The sequence below is a fragment of the Talpa europaea genome, assembly GCF_964194135.1.
Source record: "Talpa europaea genome assembly, chromosome: X".
NCBI classification, from domain to species: domain Eukaryota; kingdom Metazoa; phylum Chordata; class Mammalia; order Eulipotyphla; family Talpidae; genus Talpa; species Talpa europaea.
This window is the reverse complement of record NC_140081.1, coordinates 62953608-62970927: the sequence shown is the minus strand read 5'-3', so window position 1 is coordinate 62970927 and position 17320 is coordinate 62953608. Positions and strand designations below refer to the sequence as shown.

Here is a 17320-nt window from a genome sequence, read left to right as displayed (position 1 = left end):
TCTGCCTAAATTCTGGGATTTAAACTGAAATGAAAACTTCTGTGTTCCCTTCCTTCTACTTTTGTCCTCACCCCTTCCCCAAAACTGCTCACCAGGTGCTTCATTCCTCACTTAAAGTCCTATCAGCTAGGACCTAAGTCAGCTAATAACTGTCTTCTTGTGCAGAGTGATTCTACTCCTCAAATACGTGGAAACTAAAGGCTCTGTCGATGTGAACTTTAGTTTGTAACCCCCGACATACAATGTTCTTTATCATCTTTGTGTTGTTTGTGCTTTATCCCTCCAACTAGACTTTAAAAGTCACTTTAAAAGACTTTAAAAGTGAAGAACTAAAACAATTTTTTCACCAGTTTTAGCACTTAACTTTATTAACATGTAGATGAAGTCGCGAATGAATACATTTATGTCACTATGAAGCATGGGAGTATAGCTTACTTAGGATGAATAGGTTCATTATCAGATCATGTTGCAGAAATACTAAAAATATATCAATTTATACAGCACAATAAAAATCAACAACATTCAAGCTCTCAGGATCATTTAACATCCATAAAATTGCCTCCACTCAACACAGTTAACACAAGTATTGAATTTATAATTGTAATATGCATTGGTTTTATATTGCAACACCAAAACATCTTTCAAGGCTTTGGGAGGAACATACGACTATTCAGAGTTTGAGTATTAATCGTATAACTTTATCTCTCACCTCAGGATCACTGTGCTCTGCTAAGTCTCGGAGTTTCTGCCGAAACTCTTTTGCTTCCTGGAATATGGAAATAAGTTCAGATTTAGTGAACTGTTCCTTGGTAAATAGCTTCCCCTTCTTTTTGAATTGGAAGTTTATATTCTCGAATATTTCAATAACATTAAGAATGTTGGCCTTTGACTCATTCTTGTTAAAGAGTGCAACCAGTGATGACAGTACTTTGGCACTGATCAGTTCTCTTGTATTGGCTTGATTTTTAGACAAGCGCGAAAACACTTTTAAAACAGAAAACTTGGTTTTGACACTTCCCTTGTTTAACAAGGTAAGGAAATCTGGAATGTAATTGGCAATCACATGGTGATCCTCAACTTTCACACTCGGTTGCAATAATAACTTTAGTGCATCCAGTTGCATAGGGGAGTTCAATGGATAAGAGAATATGTCCTTACAAACTTGATGTGTGTGTGACTCTCCTGTTTTTGATTCTTCAGAAAACTCAGAGTTGCCATCCACTATATTTAAAGCACTAGAGTGTTCTTTAACATTGGGATTATTGACCAAGTTTTCAATCATAACAGTCACACCGACATCATGAATTATATCTTGGGTAAATGGATAAGCAGGACTTATGCCCATTATCATCCTGGCTATTTCATGAATGAAAGGATCCTTAGTTAACTTAAGTAGGGCAACAAGTTTATCGAATTCTTTAGGCTCTAAACTAAAGTCACGTGATTTGCAGCGGCAGGTTCTTGGATTGGGCCTATACTTTTCCCTATACCTAACCTGACTTTTGATCTCAGCTAAGGTCTGGAAGTATGGCCCTTTATAGGGCGGGATCTTAGTCAGAGGCCGAATCCCCAGAGGTGTTTCAATCAGGGTCTCAACTAGAGTCCAATTTCCTTCTGCAGGTAAGGGTGGCTCTCCTTCCCCTAATGGAACTAAGACACTAAATCTGATCCTTGACCATGCAGTTGCTTTTTGCTTTATAGTAAGTTCAGGTTCAGGTGTAGGCTTGGGCTTTTCCTGGACCTTAGGTGGGGGGGTATAAGCTTGAGTAGGAGTCTCTTCTTCAGGCCAGAACCAGGATCCTACACTAGGCTCTTCGCCAGTCCAGAACCAGGAGCAGACATTTTCTTCATCTGTATCACTGGACTCTATTAGAACACCAGCTTTGTCCCCAGCCCTGAAACTGATGGTGACCTCTCCCCTTCTCCTGGGCTTAGATACAATATTGGCCTTTTCATCAGCCTTGGCAAAGGACCTGATATTTACTTCACTTGCAGCACCAGTCTGGACTTCATACTTGGTCACAACACTGACCATGGGCATAGGCACGGCCTCTGACTCGGTTTGGCCTGTGTTGGGTTCTACCGGGGGTTTTGCCTTAGTCTCAGCCGTGACTCTAGACTTAATCACAGCTTTCATGTTGATTACTTCCTTTATCTTAGCCATGGCCTCAGGTCACTGTCTGGGTCCTGGCAACTGCTCCATCTCCAGACTTGGCCTGGGTCACTTGTCTTGTTTGCAGTTCTGGCTCAGTCACTGCCTTGACCTGGATCTTAGCCTTGACGCTAGGGTTGCCGGGACCACTGATTCTAGTTTCCAGGTCAGTCTTAGCCTCTCCTCTGCCCTTGCCTTAGCCTCAGAGCCAGTTATGATTCAAGTTAAAGGCAAGGCCAAGTTATATACCCCACCCTGGTCTTGCCTTGACCAAACGTCTATTATAGGTTGGTGTTTGCATACAAGTCCAGTAGTCACTTAGGACCCTTCCAATTACAGGCTCTGCCAATGAGAAAGAGGAAGCTCCTTCAGGGAAGGGAGTTGTGTGCCTGAGAGCAACCCGTGGAGGGTGGTAGTCTTCTGTCACTCCAAAATCACCAGATTTGCCAATGAAGTTGGACCTAGAGGTGGAGGAAGGAAAGGGGGCATTGAGTCTCTTCCAATCTTTTTCTCATGTTGATTATCAGAGACAGGGAAATTCAGTGTTAAGTGGGAAAGGTAGATAATTAGCAAATTCTCTCTCCCCTCATTTCACCCATTCCCCAAAATTGTGGATGCTAATAATCCTTCCCCCCGCCACACACACAAAACAGGAGTATGGTGAGTGGGAAAGCTAAATGGGAGTGAGACTAAGGAATCCCTAGACTGGATGTTCACTCCTGTTAGACACAAGCAGATCTCCACGACCTCATCCTGTGGGTGTCCACACTGATACCAACCTGCATTGATCTGTACTTTTCTTCTCCTTTCTTGCTTCTGATGATGGCAAGCCTTACACCAGACCTACAGGCAGATCTATGGACAAATAGACAAAGAGAAGTATATAGAAACTGACCTCTAGAAACAGACCTTGGCTCCTGGTTCCTATATTTGCCATCTGTCTAGTGTTTCTGTCCTACTGGTCCCCTCCCGCCATTGTCCTGCTTCAAGGATGCTCCCCTCCCTCCCTGCTTCCCACCATTTTCCTCTTCAATGACATCTTTGGCATTTCCTAGTTCAGGATTGGGCAAGGGTAAGTCAAAAGTACAAGAACAGTAAGTGGGAAGTGAGAAAAGCAGGTGTTAGCTTTCTATATCCTCCCCCCTCCCCACAGTTTACCAAGACTTCCAACTAAAGCAGCAGGACACAAGGTAGGTGTTATTAAGGTGGCAAAACAGAAGAAATAGAATTGTCTAGTCTCATTCATCCCTTGTCCCTCTACTCTCACACCAATCCAAATAAAGGACACTTTTCAAGTTTCAAGCTGGGTTACCATTTATAAATGTTCAAATCTGAGAGTTCCAAATACCTAGGGACAGAGATTCACAAGCAAATAAATAAACAGAAACAATGGAGACTAAGTCCTTGGTCGACATGAGCATAAACACACTGATCCTTTCTGGATCCGGGTATGTTTGCCAAACCTTTCCTATTTCCCTTTCTTCCATCCTTTCCCCCCAAATCTCCAAGCTCCTCTGCTCCCTTCCTAAAGCCCAATAATTTCCCTGCAGAGACAACTCAAAAATCCCTGCAACACAGTGCACGTGTCAGAAACGCAGTAAAGGAAAATAATGGGCTAGGAAAATAATGAGAAGTATTATTTCCAAATTTCAAAGTTTCTGTGGTTCTTTCTTTTCCCCAAAGTCTTACCATTTTCTGGAAAACAAGGAGAGTAAGTAAGTACTGTTTGGAAAAATGGCAGAAGGGAGATGTAGAGTTTCCCCTAGGCCCCTATCTGCTCTAGTCATAACCACCTCCCACCTCCAACCACTGCTCACACTATAGATATTAGAACAATTTTCCTCTCTCCCTTCGAGGTCCACTGCTCCCTATAGATCTTTATAGAAACGTGTAGTATAGCAAATTTAGGAACAGACCTTCACATATAAATGCATGATACAAATCCAACGACCAAATGAAATCAGTAGGGGAGACCTGGTTATTAATGGTCAGAGTAGTAGACACCGCTGAAATCCTTTTCTAATCCGGGGCTTTGGTTATTATTAAACATTTACCACCTCTTTTTGCACGCTCCCCTTCCCGGACAACTGTCCTCTCCCACAGCAGCAGCCCCTCCTTGGTCATAGCCATTTCTCCGCTAGAAGCCGCTACTGTGCTCTCCCTCCCCAAACATGGTCAGAGGTGGGGCGAGTGTCTGGAAACCAAGCCAACAAGAGGCAGATCATTTTAAATTTATCGCTGTGTGTGCCACTCAAATCACCTCCGTCCCTCTCCGTCTGACCGCCCCACGCCCCAGGACCAGGTCAGGTATCCCAGTTCATATCTGACACCCAGATCCACACTCCCAAGCGATGCCCGCCTTCTCACTGACCTGCTCTGCTCGGATCAGAGGCAGTTTTCTCATTTCCTTGCCTCAAGGGCTGCTGTGGCCTACAGAAAGAGGGACTGACAGTCAGACAGACACAAGGACACGAAACAATGGCGGCAACTGTGTTTAGGGATGGGCCCGGCACCGGGATTTAGGCCGAGATACGTGCTTTATCAGATTAAGGGCCGTAACTGCAAACAGCTGTCACTTTTCGGTTTCCCCCCCTCTTCCTCGTCCCCGGGGCTCCTCAGGGACCCGCTGGGGTACTAACATCTACCTTTTCCTCCGCAGACCTTGCTGGCCACGTCCCCAGTACCAAACTGCACCGGGGGAGGAGCTAGCGTCGCTGAAGGGGATCCGGCCTCTGCGAGCGGAGGGATACCGAGTGCCGCGGCTCGAGCGCCAAGTCGCCTCAGCCGCTGACTTCCGTCCCGCCCCCACCCCCGGCGGCGGGACCTGGCTAGAGAAAAAGCAGCGTTGGACGTAGAGAAGCAGATTAATAGCTACACGTTCTGGGATTAGTTTTGGTTTTCCAGGAGTTGCCCCCACCAAACCTGCCATTCGCCTCCACCACCACCACCGACCCCCCCCCACGAAATGTAAGCGAATCTCGGGCGGCCGCGTCTGTGAATCCGCGCGGCCGGACTCCGCGGACGGATACTCCAGTGTCTGGGGCTGCAGTCACTTCCCCGCAGTCTCGGGGCCCCGGGGGGGGGGGGGGCAGGAGCCCGAGGCGGGAAGGTTGTGAGAGAGGCTTGAAAGAGAGGTTAAGCCCTCATGTGTTCCCAAAATTGTTCCCCCTCTTTGACAAAAGCCCCTGCAAGCCTTCAATTTCCTATAAGATCGGCAAGTCGTGGAGAGGCGTCTGGAAAGGTGCTCTGGTCAGCGTTACCAGGCCTCAACCGCCGACATATTAGTCTTTTCATGTTCCTCTCCTCTGGGCCTCTCATCCTTATGGCCTACCACGCTTCTTGCACTGAAGTAGCCTAAGGCACGGTGGGATAAGAATATAGGGAAAACAGAAGTGGGCCGAGAGAGGCATATTAATACCCATGTATACCTGTAGCTCATTCTTAGGTCCTGCGTTTCCTCCTGAACCCCAATATTTTCCGCGCGTAAATGTGCAAGATTTGAGGGTGGGCATGAGAAAAGCAATTCTGAGCTTGAAGAGAACTGAGAGACAAATACTTCTGTACTCCGAAAAAAGAAGCATCCAGCAGCCGCCCCAGTGCCGGCTCTTCCCTGGGACCAACATCCTAAGGTCAGCTGCGGCCTTCTGCGTTGGGCCTAGGCTCCCCTGCTATCCGCAGTGCTGGGAGGCCGGCCCTGCAGCGGCGCGCAGCAGGGGCGTTGATCCGGCATCCTGCGGCTGGCTGACTGCCCGCTGAACCTGCCAGTGCGCTCCGGGCCCACCCTGGGTGAAGCTCCCACGGGCTCGGGGTGCCCCGGGGCTCTGGGCCTGGTAGGGGGCTGTGCGACCTGGGCCACTGGCCCAGGCCTCACCACTGGGGGCCTAACTGATCAAGTGACTACGCTGCTGCCCCAGACCACCTATGTGGGCAAGGGGAGGCAGAGTTTGGGGAGGGGCTGGCGTGAGCATCTGGGGCTTTGAGAGGGCCCCGGGAATTCGAGGCCTAGCAGGGAAGGCCCCGTGAGCAGATTGACAGCGGGAGGATCAAGTGCATGCAGGAGGTGAAGGAGAAAAAGCCAGAGCAGGAACTGCTGCTGGTGGTGTCTTATCTGAAGCAAGGAAAAAAAAAAAAAAAGCAGATACCAAAAGAATGGTGGACATTCTTCAGGCCTTGGAAAAATTGGGGAAACTCAGGAAAGAAGCTGTAGCAAGGAAAGGGACCCAGAGTGATTTTGGAAGGAGAAGAGGAAGAGAGGAAAAGAGAATTAAATAAGAAATAGAAAAGTAAAAGAGAACATTTCACTTCAGAAGCCTGAAATTGAGTCCAAGTTATTTGGGGATCCTGATGAGTTCCCACTCACCTCTTTCAAGCCTTTCAGACAGTATTACCTCCAAGCTCAACATTCCCTACTTGCACTTATCCAGATAAGGCGTGATTGGGATCAGTACCTGGTGGCATTTGATCATCCCAAAGGCAACTCCACTCTCTAAGGACTGATCCTTCCCCTGCTCCACGGCGACACATCTGGGCGACTGCCATTAAGCTGCATTAGTAAAGATGCTCCCTGGAGCAAGGCTCTTTCCTGCTCTAAATATTAGTGATGTACATGCTCAGTGAAATATGCTCAGAGAAATACGGATGGTCTCACTTATAGGAGGAATGTAGAGGATCCAAATAAGGGATCAGAGGGAAAAAAGTAATTATAATAACGTGAAAATCAAAATCAACAAGCAACTATAAGCCAGAGACATTCTGCAGGGGAGAAGGGAGAGCACAAGGGAAGATGGTGATGGTGCACAGATGAATGGGTGGTGGGAATTTCATGGGAACTATAACTGAGAGGCGGAAAGCATACATTGTAAAAAAAAATGAAAAACAATGTAAAAATATATATAAAATTAAAAAAATAAATATTAGTGATGTAGACTAAACTGCAGCCTCTAAACTCTGTGTGGCATTGCCCTACCTAGAAGTTAGGTTTTTCTTCCATGCTCTGTCCTGGCCAGAGGTGCCTTGAATCATATTAATGTGGTTCTTCAGGAAAGGACCTAGGTGAGCTGGCATTGCCACAGGCAGTGGCCTTGGTTCACTGAATTTGCCTCATTTTTAGGGGCTTGGTCCAGATCGACTTGCCATTTACTCTTAACTTCCTCGTGTGATGATGGGTAAGGACACTAAATACACTCCACACAGGATGTGCAGGGGGTAGATTTAGCAGCCCTTCCTCCAGGACTGAGTGTGAAGGCAAGCTTGATGCAAAATCTCCTTACCCTTCCTACCCAAATCATCTAACTTCTAGGAAGAAAAATCAAAAGTGCTTTCTCTTCAATTTTGTTAATCCTACTTTTGGTGTAGTTTGAGGGGCTGCCAGCTACAGGCTGGGCTACCAGAAGTTCCTGCCCTAGTGTGGAGGTCATGTGGAGACAAAGCCTGAAGAGTACCTACACCTGAATAGATTGTGTTTCGATAGATGAGGGCTGCATTTCCCGCTATGTTAGAAGCATCCTAGTGAAAGCACATGTTTTTAAAATTCCTGCAGGGCTAGTTCAAAATCCCCAAGGAGAGAAATTTATTTTCTCTTGCAAGTGGGACCTTAACCTTACACAGTCACATCACAATATGGGGGGCTGGTATGCTGTGGAATTTTCTTATGATCTCGACTTACAAAAGCATCCTTATAGTTAAAGCTGGGGGAAAAGCAAATAAAACTAATATTTTTTTTTCTATTCAGTAATAAACACTATTGTGCCATTAATATTTGTTTTTTTAATTTTATATATATTTTTACATTGTTTTTCATTTTTGTACAATGTATGCTTTCCCCTCTCAGTTATAGTTCCCATGAAATTCCCTGGTGATGATCATTTAACATATCAGTTTGTTTTATCTTGCTTTTTGTCATTTATTGTGTTATTTATTAAAGAAAAATAAACATCATTTTTATTTATAAGAAGCAAAAGATATATAATGTCGCAACTACAAATCTTTGGTGTTAAGACGGTCTCTAACATGAGTTGCTTTAATATTATGAATCAAAAAATTTTAAGAACCTCACAGTCAAAACAATTCGGTATTATAAGACATGCCAACTTCCTACACCAAAAATCACTCATATCTAGGGATGAAATGAACTCTGAACCAAACCGACCAAGTTGTTTGGTTCCTTGAAAACAGTGGTTACTACTGTTCAGCTTGAGTAACCAAGGTCAAAATAAACACCAAGCAGAAAACCTTCCCTTCTCTTTAAACCTACCACTCACCCCCACATGAAGGTAGTTCAGCTCCAATTCAGAGCTGTCATCTACCTATGCAAAGTTGCCACCTGGATGATCCAGAAAACCATGAATTTTTCTTGAAATGCACTTATTGCATATCTTCATGAAGTGACTACAGCCATATACTTCCAGACAGTTTCCTGACTAGACCCCATTAAGGATGGACACTCACACTGTTCATCCCCTACAGGGTCAAAGAGTTTTCCTTGGTCAATACCTGTGTCCCTTAACAAGGCAAGAGGAGATCAAGCATCACTATTGCTTGACTTGTATTAGAATTTGAGGCTATGTAAAGGGAGTAAGGTTTCTTCACTCTGAAAACCACCGAGTTCTCTTGTGTACTGATCCCCCCCGTCCAAATTCATTGTTTTTAACATTTTCTGTGCATTCTATTAAATGACAGATATCCTACCCCACTCAATAAAATGAAATTTAAAGCATACTATACCTTGGGGAAAACAAATTGGGCAACATTTCTATAAGCAAAAATGGGCTTGAAGAGCATGCCATTTAAAATGCTTGCATGGCCAATTTCAATGATCACTCTCAGCAATGAAAGTTGAGCACCAATTTTTTTTTGTTCTTATTTAGAAGTGAAAGAACTTTTAACATAGAAAACTTGTATAGTATGAGTGTAGTTTTGTGTATCAATATTGTCGGACAAATTGGAGGTAGATGATTTACTCCAGAACTGTCCAATCTGACATCAATCCATGGCCCCTAAGAGTAACTGTTGTTACATCTATCTGTTAACAAGACTTTCATTATTCTTAGCAGCAGAAAAATCAAGAAATAATCCCTTCACCTTCAAAAGCTTTTTATTTTTTTCCATTAACATTGCAATGGGAAAGTGGCAGGATTGGAGAAAAAGCACAACAGCAAGATGGGGTGATTTAACTTGGCCTACACATCCTGTGGTCAGTCCCACATTTCCCCTACATATTCTCTGTCTTCTGCAGAGGATGGTGACAAACAAATGTGCTCACCCTTTACTCACTTATTTCAAGACATGAGGCAACACTGCCTAGAATAGCATGCATGATAGATCTTAGATTGTGTCACCGATCCCCCACCCCGATTCTTGGCAGAAGAAAACCTCAAAAGATCCTTTAACATGAATATTTGACCATTTTGGAAAGATACACCATCACAGAAACTTTAAAAAATGAACTCAAATCAATACATCGTGTTCCCCAGCTTGACACCCAATCCATACTAAGAGTGCTCTAAGCATGTTGTTGAAAACCAGTGTATTACCCCGAGGGTCTTTTCTTGCAACTGGCCACCTCTCCCTCTGAATCATTTCAGCAATACCTTTGTAAAAATGTTCAAAGCATCTCCCAAGTCCCCAACTTCTATGAACTTTGCCACCAAATGAGTCAAGAATAAGCAAGTGAGAAGAGACACTCACTGACAGCTATTTGGAAATCAGTAATAATGGGAAAGGGAAATATGCCACCAAAAAAGTGTGACCGACCTAGAATAAAATGAGCTATTTTGAGCTTTACCCTGGTAGGGTGAATACTCTCAGCTTGTTAGGCAAGATAGTGATTTGCCTTGTTAAATTATACAGCTCTGTTCTAAAGCTCCATAAAAGATTGAAACATCAATAGTCTTTCCACTTTTATAGGAAACCTATAAGAGCTATATAAAAAGGAATTTCTCTGCTTAAACATCACTCAGGATGTTTGCGTGGAGAGCAAAATAGCTTGGGATATTAGATTCTCTCTTCTGACAATGCGTCTTTCTAAAACTCAAGCCAAGTGATAATTTGAACATCTACGCCTTCTAAGAACCTACATCCAGCTATAGACACTGCTGACATTGGAGGAGAGAGGTCAGTTATGGTAAGAAGAGGTCTCTCCTTTCACTGCATGCAGTAATGACCTCAGGACCACCCTTGCGCATCCTAGTCTATTCCTCAGCAGACTACACCTGTGATCATTCCCCTCCCCCCACCCACTGCCTTGTCTTGGCACTCTTCTCTCATTCCAAGCAGCCATAAATATATAGATTTGTCTCTGGATGCTTAATTCTATTCCGTTGTTTTATATGCCTAACCTTATGCCTGCACAAACAATCTTTGTTAATATAGCTTTGTAGCGAACAATGAGATGCCATCTTACACCAGTGAAAATGGCACATATTAAAAAACTAGCATGCCGGGGACCAGCCTCCGGCAAAATGTCGTGTCAGGGTTCCTGAAAGGATGAGACTGCGTCGGCGAATACGAATGATCTGAAACTTAGGGACTGAGGGGAAGGGGATGAGGTAGAATGAGGAGACACTGACACTTGGTGAGGTGCTAGTATCTTCTGCCAAAAGGCTCAGCAGGTTCTTTATTTATACGTTTTTTTTTTTGCAAGCATTGAGATTACATTATCAAGTTCATAGAAACAAAGCACAAACAATTAGTGCATCTCTTTTTCCATGCTCTCAGCAAGAAGGCAACCTTCAAGGTTAATAAAAAAACTAAGCCTTGGGCCTCCCCAGTGGCGCAGCAGTTGAGCACTGGGTTGCGAAGCTGCCCGCGGCCTCTGCAGCGCCGGTTCGATCCCCGGCTGCTCCCCGGCCACTGGAGGAGGGTCCCACATGGCGCGCAGACCTCTCCTGCCGCCCGCTGCTCCCCTCAGCAGTGTACTTCGGTCCTTCTGCCTGCTCTGCCTCCCGCTCTGGCTCTGGTGAATTCTCTCGCCCTCCCGCGCTTCTGACTGTACCCAGTGCATGTATAAACAAACAAACAAATAAATAAATAAATAAAACATGCTTCTATAAAAAAAAAAAAACTAAGCCTTACACTAGAACTCATTGTTTCAACCAAACAATAACCTAACACAATTGATAGTCACCAGAACATTCCCATCAGCTAAAGCTTAAGCAAAGAAAGAACTTTTCTTATTCTCATGGCCTTCACACCAGGGGCTGGCTGCTACTCAGCTATCAGAACTTCCTTTACCTAGAAACTCCTTAACTCAAATAGCTTCATTTAAAAACTTTCCCAAGAAACTTCAAGAGAAGGCAAAAGAAGGACCTATTATAATTATTGTATTGTAATGCTTGTCAGGCATGTTCAATAAACCATCTCCCATTGTCAAGTGGGCCAAACTGCCCAACAACTAATTTCTAAACAAACGATTTTCCGTGCTATTTACTTACAGTATGCTGATACATATAATTTATTGCCTAATATACTTTCTGATAAAATTTTCTCTCTCTATGTCCATGAACAAAAAGCAAAGGGATGCCATATCTTCAGCCCCACGGTGTGAGGCCCTTTCTCTTAGCTGCTTGTCAGTATCCTATCTGGCTGGGGCAACAAGACCTCCTGCAGCATCTCCCCCTTTTTTGTTTTTGACCATTATTTTCATGGTGATGAAGATCGAATATATGGATGTTGGAATGCAGTCTCAGATGAAAAATTTTACCGGGTTTCAGTGTGAAAGAAAATCAGTCCCTCCAGGTATTGTCCATTGTAGAAAGCAAAAGTCCTCCATTTTTGGAAAAACAGCTCATCAGTCCAAGCAAAAAAAAAAAAAAAAAAAAAATTCAGAGACATTAGCCAAAACAAGACAGCAAATATGTCAAAATTTCAGAAAAAAAATCTTGAAATGGTTCAATTCATGTAAAACACAAATTCTCCCAACCTTGATTCCAAACTTTAACAGCACAGCAAAAGTTTGTAAACTAAATCTACTTTTAAACCATATTACCTATTTTTGCATACAATCACAGGGCAGAATAACTAAACAGCAATTTTAGCTGGCTTTGTTGGAACACTCCATATACAATCAGAGCAAACTGTTGGCATCCAGTCCATGTAGGCTTCAGGAACAAAGTTGGTCTCATCAGACTCCACCTGGGCTTTCCTCTCCATGAGGGTACCAGGGACTTTTCGTTGGTTGGGTTATCCAGTCCTGCCAATGGAGGCAAGCTTCCTCACCTTCTCTGGAGGTTTCTGGAACCCTACAAACAAAGCAAACAGGTTCTCCTCTTCTTGGTTCAGCTCTGTTTTAACTTTCTGGAAGAACTCCACACAAAGCCATACAATTAAACTCATGGCCAAATTTTTTTTGTTTAAGCAGACAAAATCCCTATGGAAGTTATGCAAAAACAGACTCTGCGATAAGTAGTAAAAGATTACTACCACTATTTCTATGCTGTGTTGGCATCAAGGGGAGAGAAAATGCAAACACAAGTTAGCTTTGCTGGAAAAAAGAATTGCAACTTTGCTGCAGATCCTGATCACCAAAACAAGAAAACTTTGTGGATTCAGAACAAAATGCAAAAAAAATTACCAGTATTATGTCAAAAAAACTTAGAAAATATCAAGTGTATTCAGTCCTTTGTAGGAAAGTTTTTTACTCTCAACAGTTCCATCAATAGGAATCTGTTGAGGTCTTTTTTTCCCCTATTTTTCCAGAAACAATTTTTGGAATAACAATTAATAAACAATAAACAATAAACAATTGAAGTATACAATATTACAAGGTGACAATCACCACTGACAATTTGCATACATATCAGGTACTGAGAGGTTTTATACACATTTTAGAAAACCAGTGTTAACATTTCTGTACATGCCAAAGTTTTACCATTTTCCCAAGTGACAATGTTTCCTTTCCAGTTTTACTTCACTAGGTAAGCCAAATAGAACAAATATATTTAACACCTTTCCACAGAGGAAAGGGAGAAACCTTGTGGAGGGTCTCAGGAGCTCTACTGAGGTTCCACAAAATTTTCTTGCATTAGCCAAATGACAGGCTACCAGATTTGAACTTGAATTTAGATTTTTGGGAAGCTTTGCCATAAACATCAGAAAAACAACAGAAACAACAACACAAAATTTCCATGAAGGCACCGGTTTAGCTCAGTATTACAATGTTGACAATCCTACTGAAATGGTCTGTGTGGCCACATGAAAGCAAGATTTAGTATTAATTAGTTTTTTTATCAAATGAATAAATTGATCAAATAATGTAATACAGCCAAATTTCCAACACATATCATTGTTTTTCTTCAAACACATTATTTGCAGGTTTTATAAATCAAGGCAAATAAAATTCACTTTCCTCAAACCTTCTACAACTTACTATATACCCTCAATTTTAGCCTTTTTCTCTATTCTTCCAGACATTTTAATTTTAAGACAAAACTACTCTCCCTTTTCTTTTACCATTAGTAATTAATTGTTTTTTTTTCTTTTCTTTAGACATTACTAAAACTTTCAACAAATCATGATGGTGTTTTTTTTTTTTTCAGTAGTCCAGAACATAAGGAGGTGCTTTGTGTGTTCACCACCCCAAAATGCTACTCTAAACATTGCAGATTACTAAAATTGACTTAAAAACAGTATAGCTTAGTTGCACTTGGTAAAGTTAATATGACAAAAAATTTTTTACAGATACATACATATATACATATATATACGTTTTTAGTCAAGGAAAGAAAAATACTTTAAAGATACATTTACACAGAGTAGATTATTAATATTTAACATAACTTTAAGGCATATATGCTTTGAATTATATCATAAAATTTGAACTAGTTTTTGTATATTAAAAATTTTGGAAGATGATGTCAAAATTTGTTTTTATGAGAATTTATATAGGCGCCATTTATTATTAGTCCTCCAGAGGTAAAAAACAAAACAAAACAAAAACACAAAGACAGACACAAACAGACACAGAGATCTCTTGATATACATATAAATTTTTGGCCATGTGCATATATTTTAAAATATAGTTATTTTACCAATATATGTGAAGATACTGAGGTTTTTAATAAGTTAAAAGCTAAAATTTGTGCAGAAAATAAATGTCTAATCCTAATTATTACCTTGGGCTCAACACCGCAGCAATCACGACAGTTTTTACTAACATTTTAGATAAGAAAATATTTTTTGAGTTTATATTTTTAAGAAATGATCCTTTGGCTTTAGGTTGTCAACACTTTATTTTACTGAGAACAAGCATATTTTAAAACATAAAAGAATACTGTTATCAAGAGACCAGGAGAAGAGGTGAATTTTTATAGTCTGCCTGTTTTTAGGCTTTTATCAAAATCTGAGGCTTAGTATTTAGCTCAAAAATGTCTGTATTACCACTTTATATTTTACCAGGTAAATTAGTTTTAACAAGAAACTTAATCTTTTACAGGTCCACTAAGTAAATTTAAAAGCTTTTATTCAACCAATAAGTATTCTATATAGCTTGTTAGCAAGTCAAAAGTAACTCAACAGTTTTTGCCTAAGACAATTTAGACTTTAAAATCAGAAAAACACAGGGAAATAGAACTTTATTCCTAGAATGAACCAAAATAGTTTTTTAAGGTGAATAATAGAAGAGTTCAGTCCCCCATAGCAGGAAGGCAGTAGAGACCTGCCAGTGATCACAACACTGGAGAAAAAGTCCAGGCAGCTGCTTGTTGAGATCAAGGGCAGCCCCCACCAGCCCACTGCAGTGGGTTTATACTATTTTAATAAAAACCTTTTAGTCATATTATAGTCATATAATCTTACATAGTCATAATTAACCATTTTCTATTACTTTACCAATTGTGAATGAACTTTGAATGCTATTATTTAAAAATGCCTTATTTATTTATTTATTTTAAAAGAAACAAATGGCAAAACTCCACCAGGGGGAACCTAGCCTCCTCCCCAAATAATTAACAGGAAAAGATTGGAGCATTTTTTCTTTTATTTAAGATCATGACACATTATTTCTTACTTGTTTTTGAGTTTTTATTTTTATCTCAACAATTTTAACCAAGTCCGGGCTGGAAATTTGGGCTAGATTTTGGAATGGTCTCATAATTGGGAGCCGATGCCTCTGCAAAGAGGTCAGTATTGGCTCTAGAATCAACTTTTGGCTTTTGAAAAACAATTTCACTATCCCAAGAATCCTGATCACTTTCTCTAATACTGCAGGCTATTTTTTTTTTACCTTTTGTTTTGCATCTTTTATTTTGCCTCCAGCCAGGCAAAAATGATCTATTTGTTCAGGCAACTGTTTTGTTAATACGGGGCTGTCAGCTGAGTCCTCTTTGATGTCTTTTAGGGATGCAGACAGCCATAATTCTCTTCTATCTTTTGGAAACCAAGGACAACACATCACAACAAAATTTAGGAAACTAGCCAATTGCGCATGAGAGGTCTTAAAGCCTCTCTTAACAAGTATACTTATATCAATAAAGAGTCCTCTTTCCTTAGACTCAGTATGGCCCATTGCTTCTCAACGATAAGACACTCACTCGCCTTATCACGTAATAAGACACTCACTCGCCTTATTACGGTTCTGACTTACTGCTCCCCTCAAACCTGCTTTCTCTACAGGCGGGTATGCGCCCTACCCTATGGAGCAGATCCTAGCCGTCCCCGCACGGGAAAGAAATCTTACCTTTCAAGTCCCTGTTCAGGCGCCACTTGCCGGGGACCAGTCTCCGGCAAAATGTCGTGTCAGGGTTCCTGAAAGGATGAGACTGCGTCGGCGAATACGAATGATCTGAAACTTAGGGACTGAGGGGAAGGGGATGAGGTAGAATGAGGAGACACTGACACTTGGTGAGGTGCTAGTATCTTCTGCCAAAAGGCTCAGCAGGTTCTTTATTTATACGTTTTTTTTTTTGCAAGCATTGAGATTACATTATCAAGTTCATAGAAACAAAGCACAAACAATTAGTGCATCTCTTTTTCCATGCTCTCAGCAAGAAGGCAACCTTCAAGGGTAATAAAAAAACTAAGCCTTACACTAGAACTCATTGTTTCAACCAAACAATAACCTAACACAATTGATAGTCACCAGAACATTCCCATCAGCTAAAGCTTAAGCAAAGAAAGAACTTTTCTTATTCTCATGGCCTTCACACCAGGGGCCGGCTGCTACTCAGCTATCAGAACTTCCTTTACCTAGAAACTCCTTAACTCAAATAGCTTCATTTAAAAACTTTCCCAAGAAACTTCAAGAGAAGGCAAAAGAAGGACCTATTATAATTATTGTATTGTAATGCTTGTCAGGCATGTTCAATAAACCATCTCCCATTGTCAAGTGGGCCAAACTGCCCAACAACTAATTTCTAAACAAACGATTTTCCGTGCTATTTACTTACAGTATGCTGATACATATAATTTATTGCCTAATATACTTTCTGATAAATTTTTCTCTCTCTATGTCCATGAACAAAAAGCAAAGGGATGCCATATCTTCAGCCCCACGGTGTGAGGCCCTTTCTCTTAGCTGCTTGTCAGTATCCTATCTGGCTGGGGCAACAAGACCTCCTGCAGCACTAGCAACAACAAATGTTGGTGAGGATGTGGAGAAAAAGGAACTCTCCTGCACTGCTGGTGGGAGTGCAAACCGGTCCAACTACCATGGAGAGCTGAGTGGAGGTTCTTCTATCTGCTAAAAATGGAGCTTCCATGTGATCCAGCAATTCCACTCCTAGGTATTTACCCAAAGGACACAGAAATATTAATTCAAAAGGGCACCTGCACCCCTATGTTTATAGCAGCACTATTTACAATAGCTAAGCTATGGAAACAACCCAAATGCCCCAAAATGAATGATTGGATCAAGAAGATGTGGTACATAAACACAATGGAATATGACTCAGCAATCAAAAAAGATCAACTCATGCCATTTGCAGCAACATGGATGGAGCTGGAAGGGATCATGCTCAGTGTAATAAGCCAGAAAGAAAAAGAAAAATACTGGATGGTCTCACTCATAGCAGGAATTTAGAAAACCTAAATAAGGGATCAGGAAAAAGACCATTTATAATGAAGTAAAAGTCAAAATCAACAGGCAACTATAAACCAGAGACATGCTACAGGGGGGAAGAAGGGGGTAGGATCAAAACAAGGGCCTTGGGAATTTTATGGGGACTATAACCAACA

General features: G+C 41.6%; 1 protein-coding gene across 1 annotated transcript; it reads right to left on the bottom strand.

The window, feature by feature from the left end:
* Positions 1 to 670: 670 nt before the first annotated feature.
* ARMCX5 (armadillo repeat containing X-linked 5) lies at positions 671 to 2137 on the bottom strand (the record flags this gene model as incomplete). Its single annotated transcript, XM_084258239.1, has 1 exon — positions 671 to 2137. One exon carries the CDS (start codon positions 2135 to 2137, stop codon positions 671 to 673), a length of 1467 nt encoding a protein of 488 aa, XP_084114365.1.
* Between the last annotated feature and the right edge of the window lie 15183 nt (positions 2138 to 17320).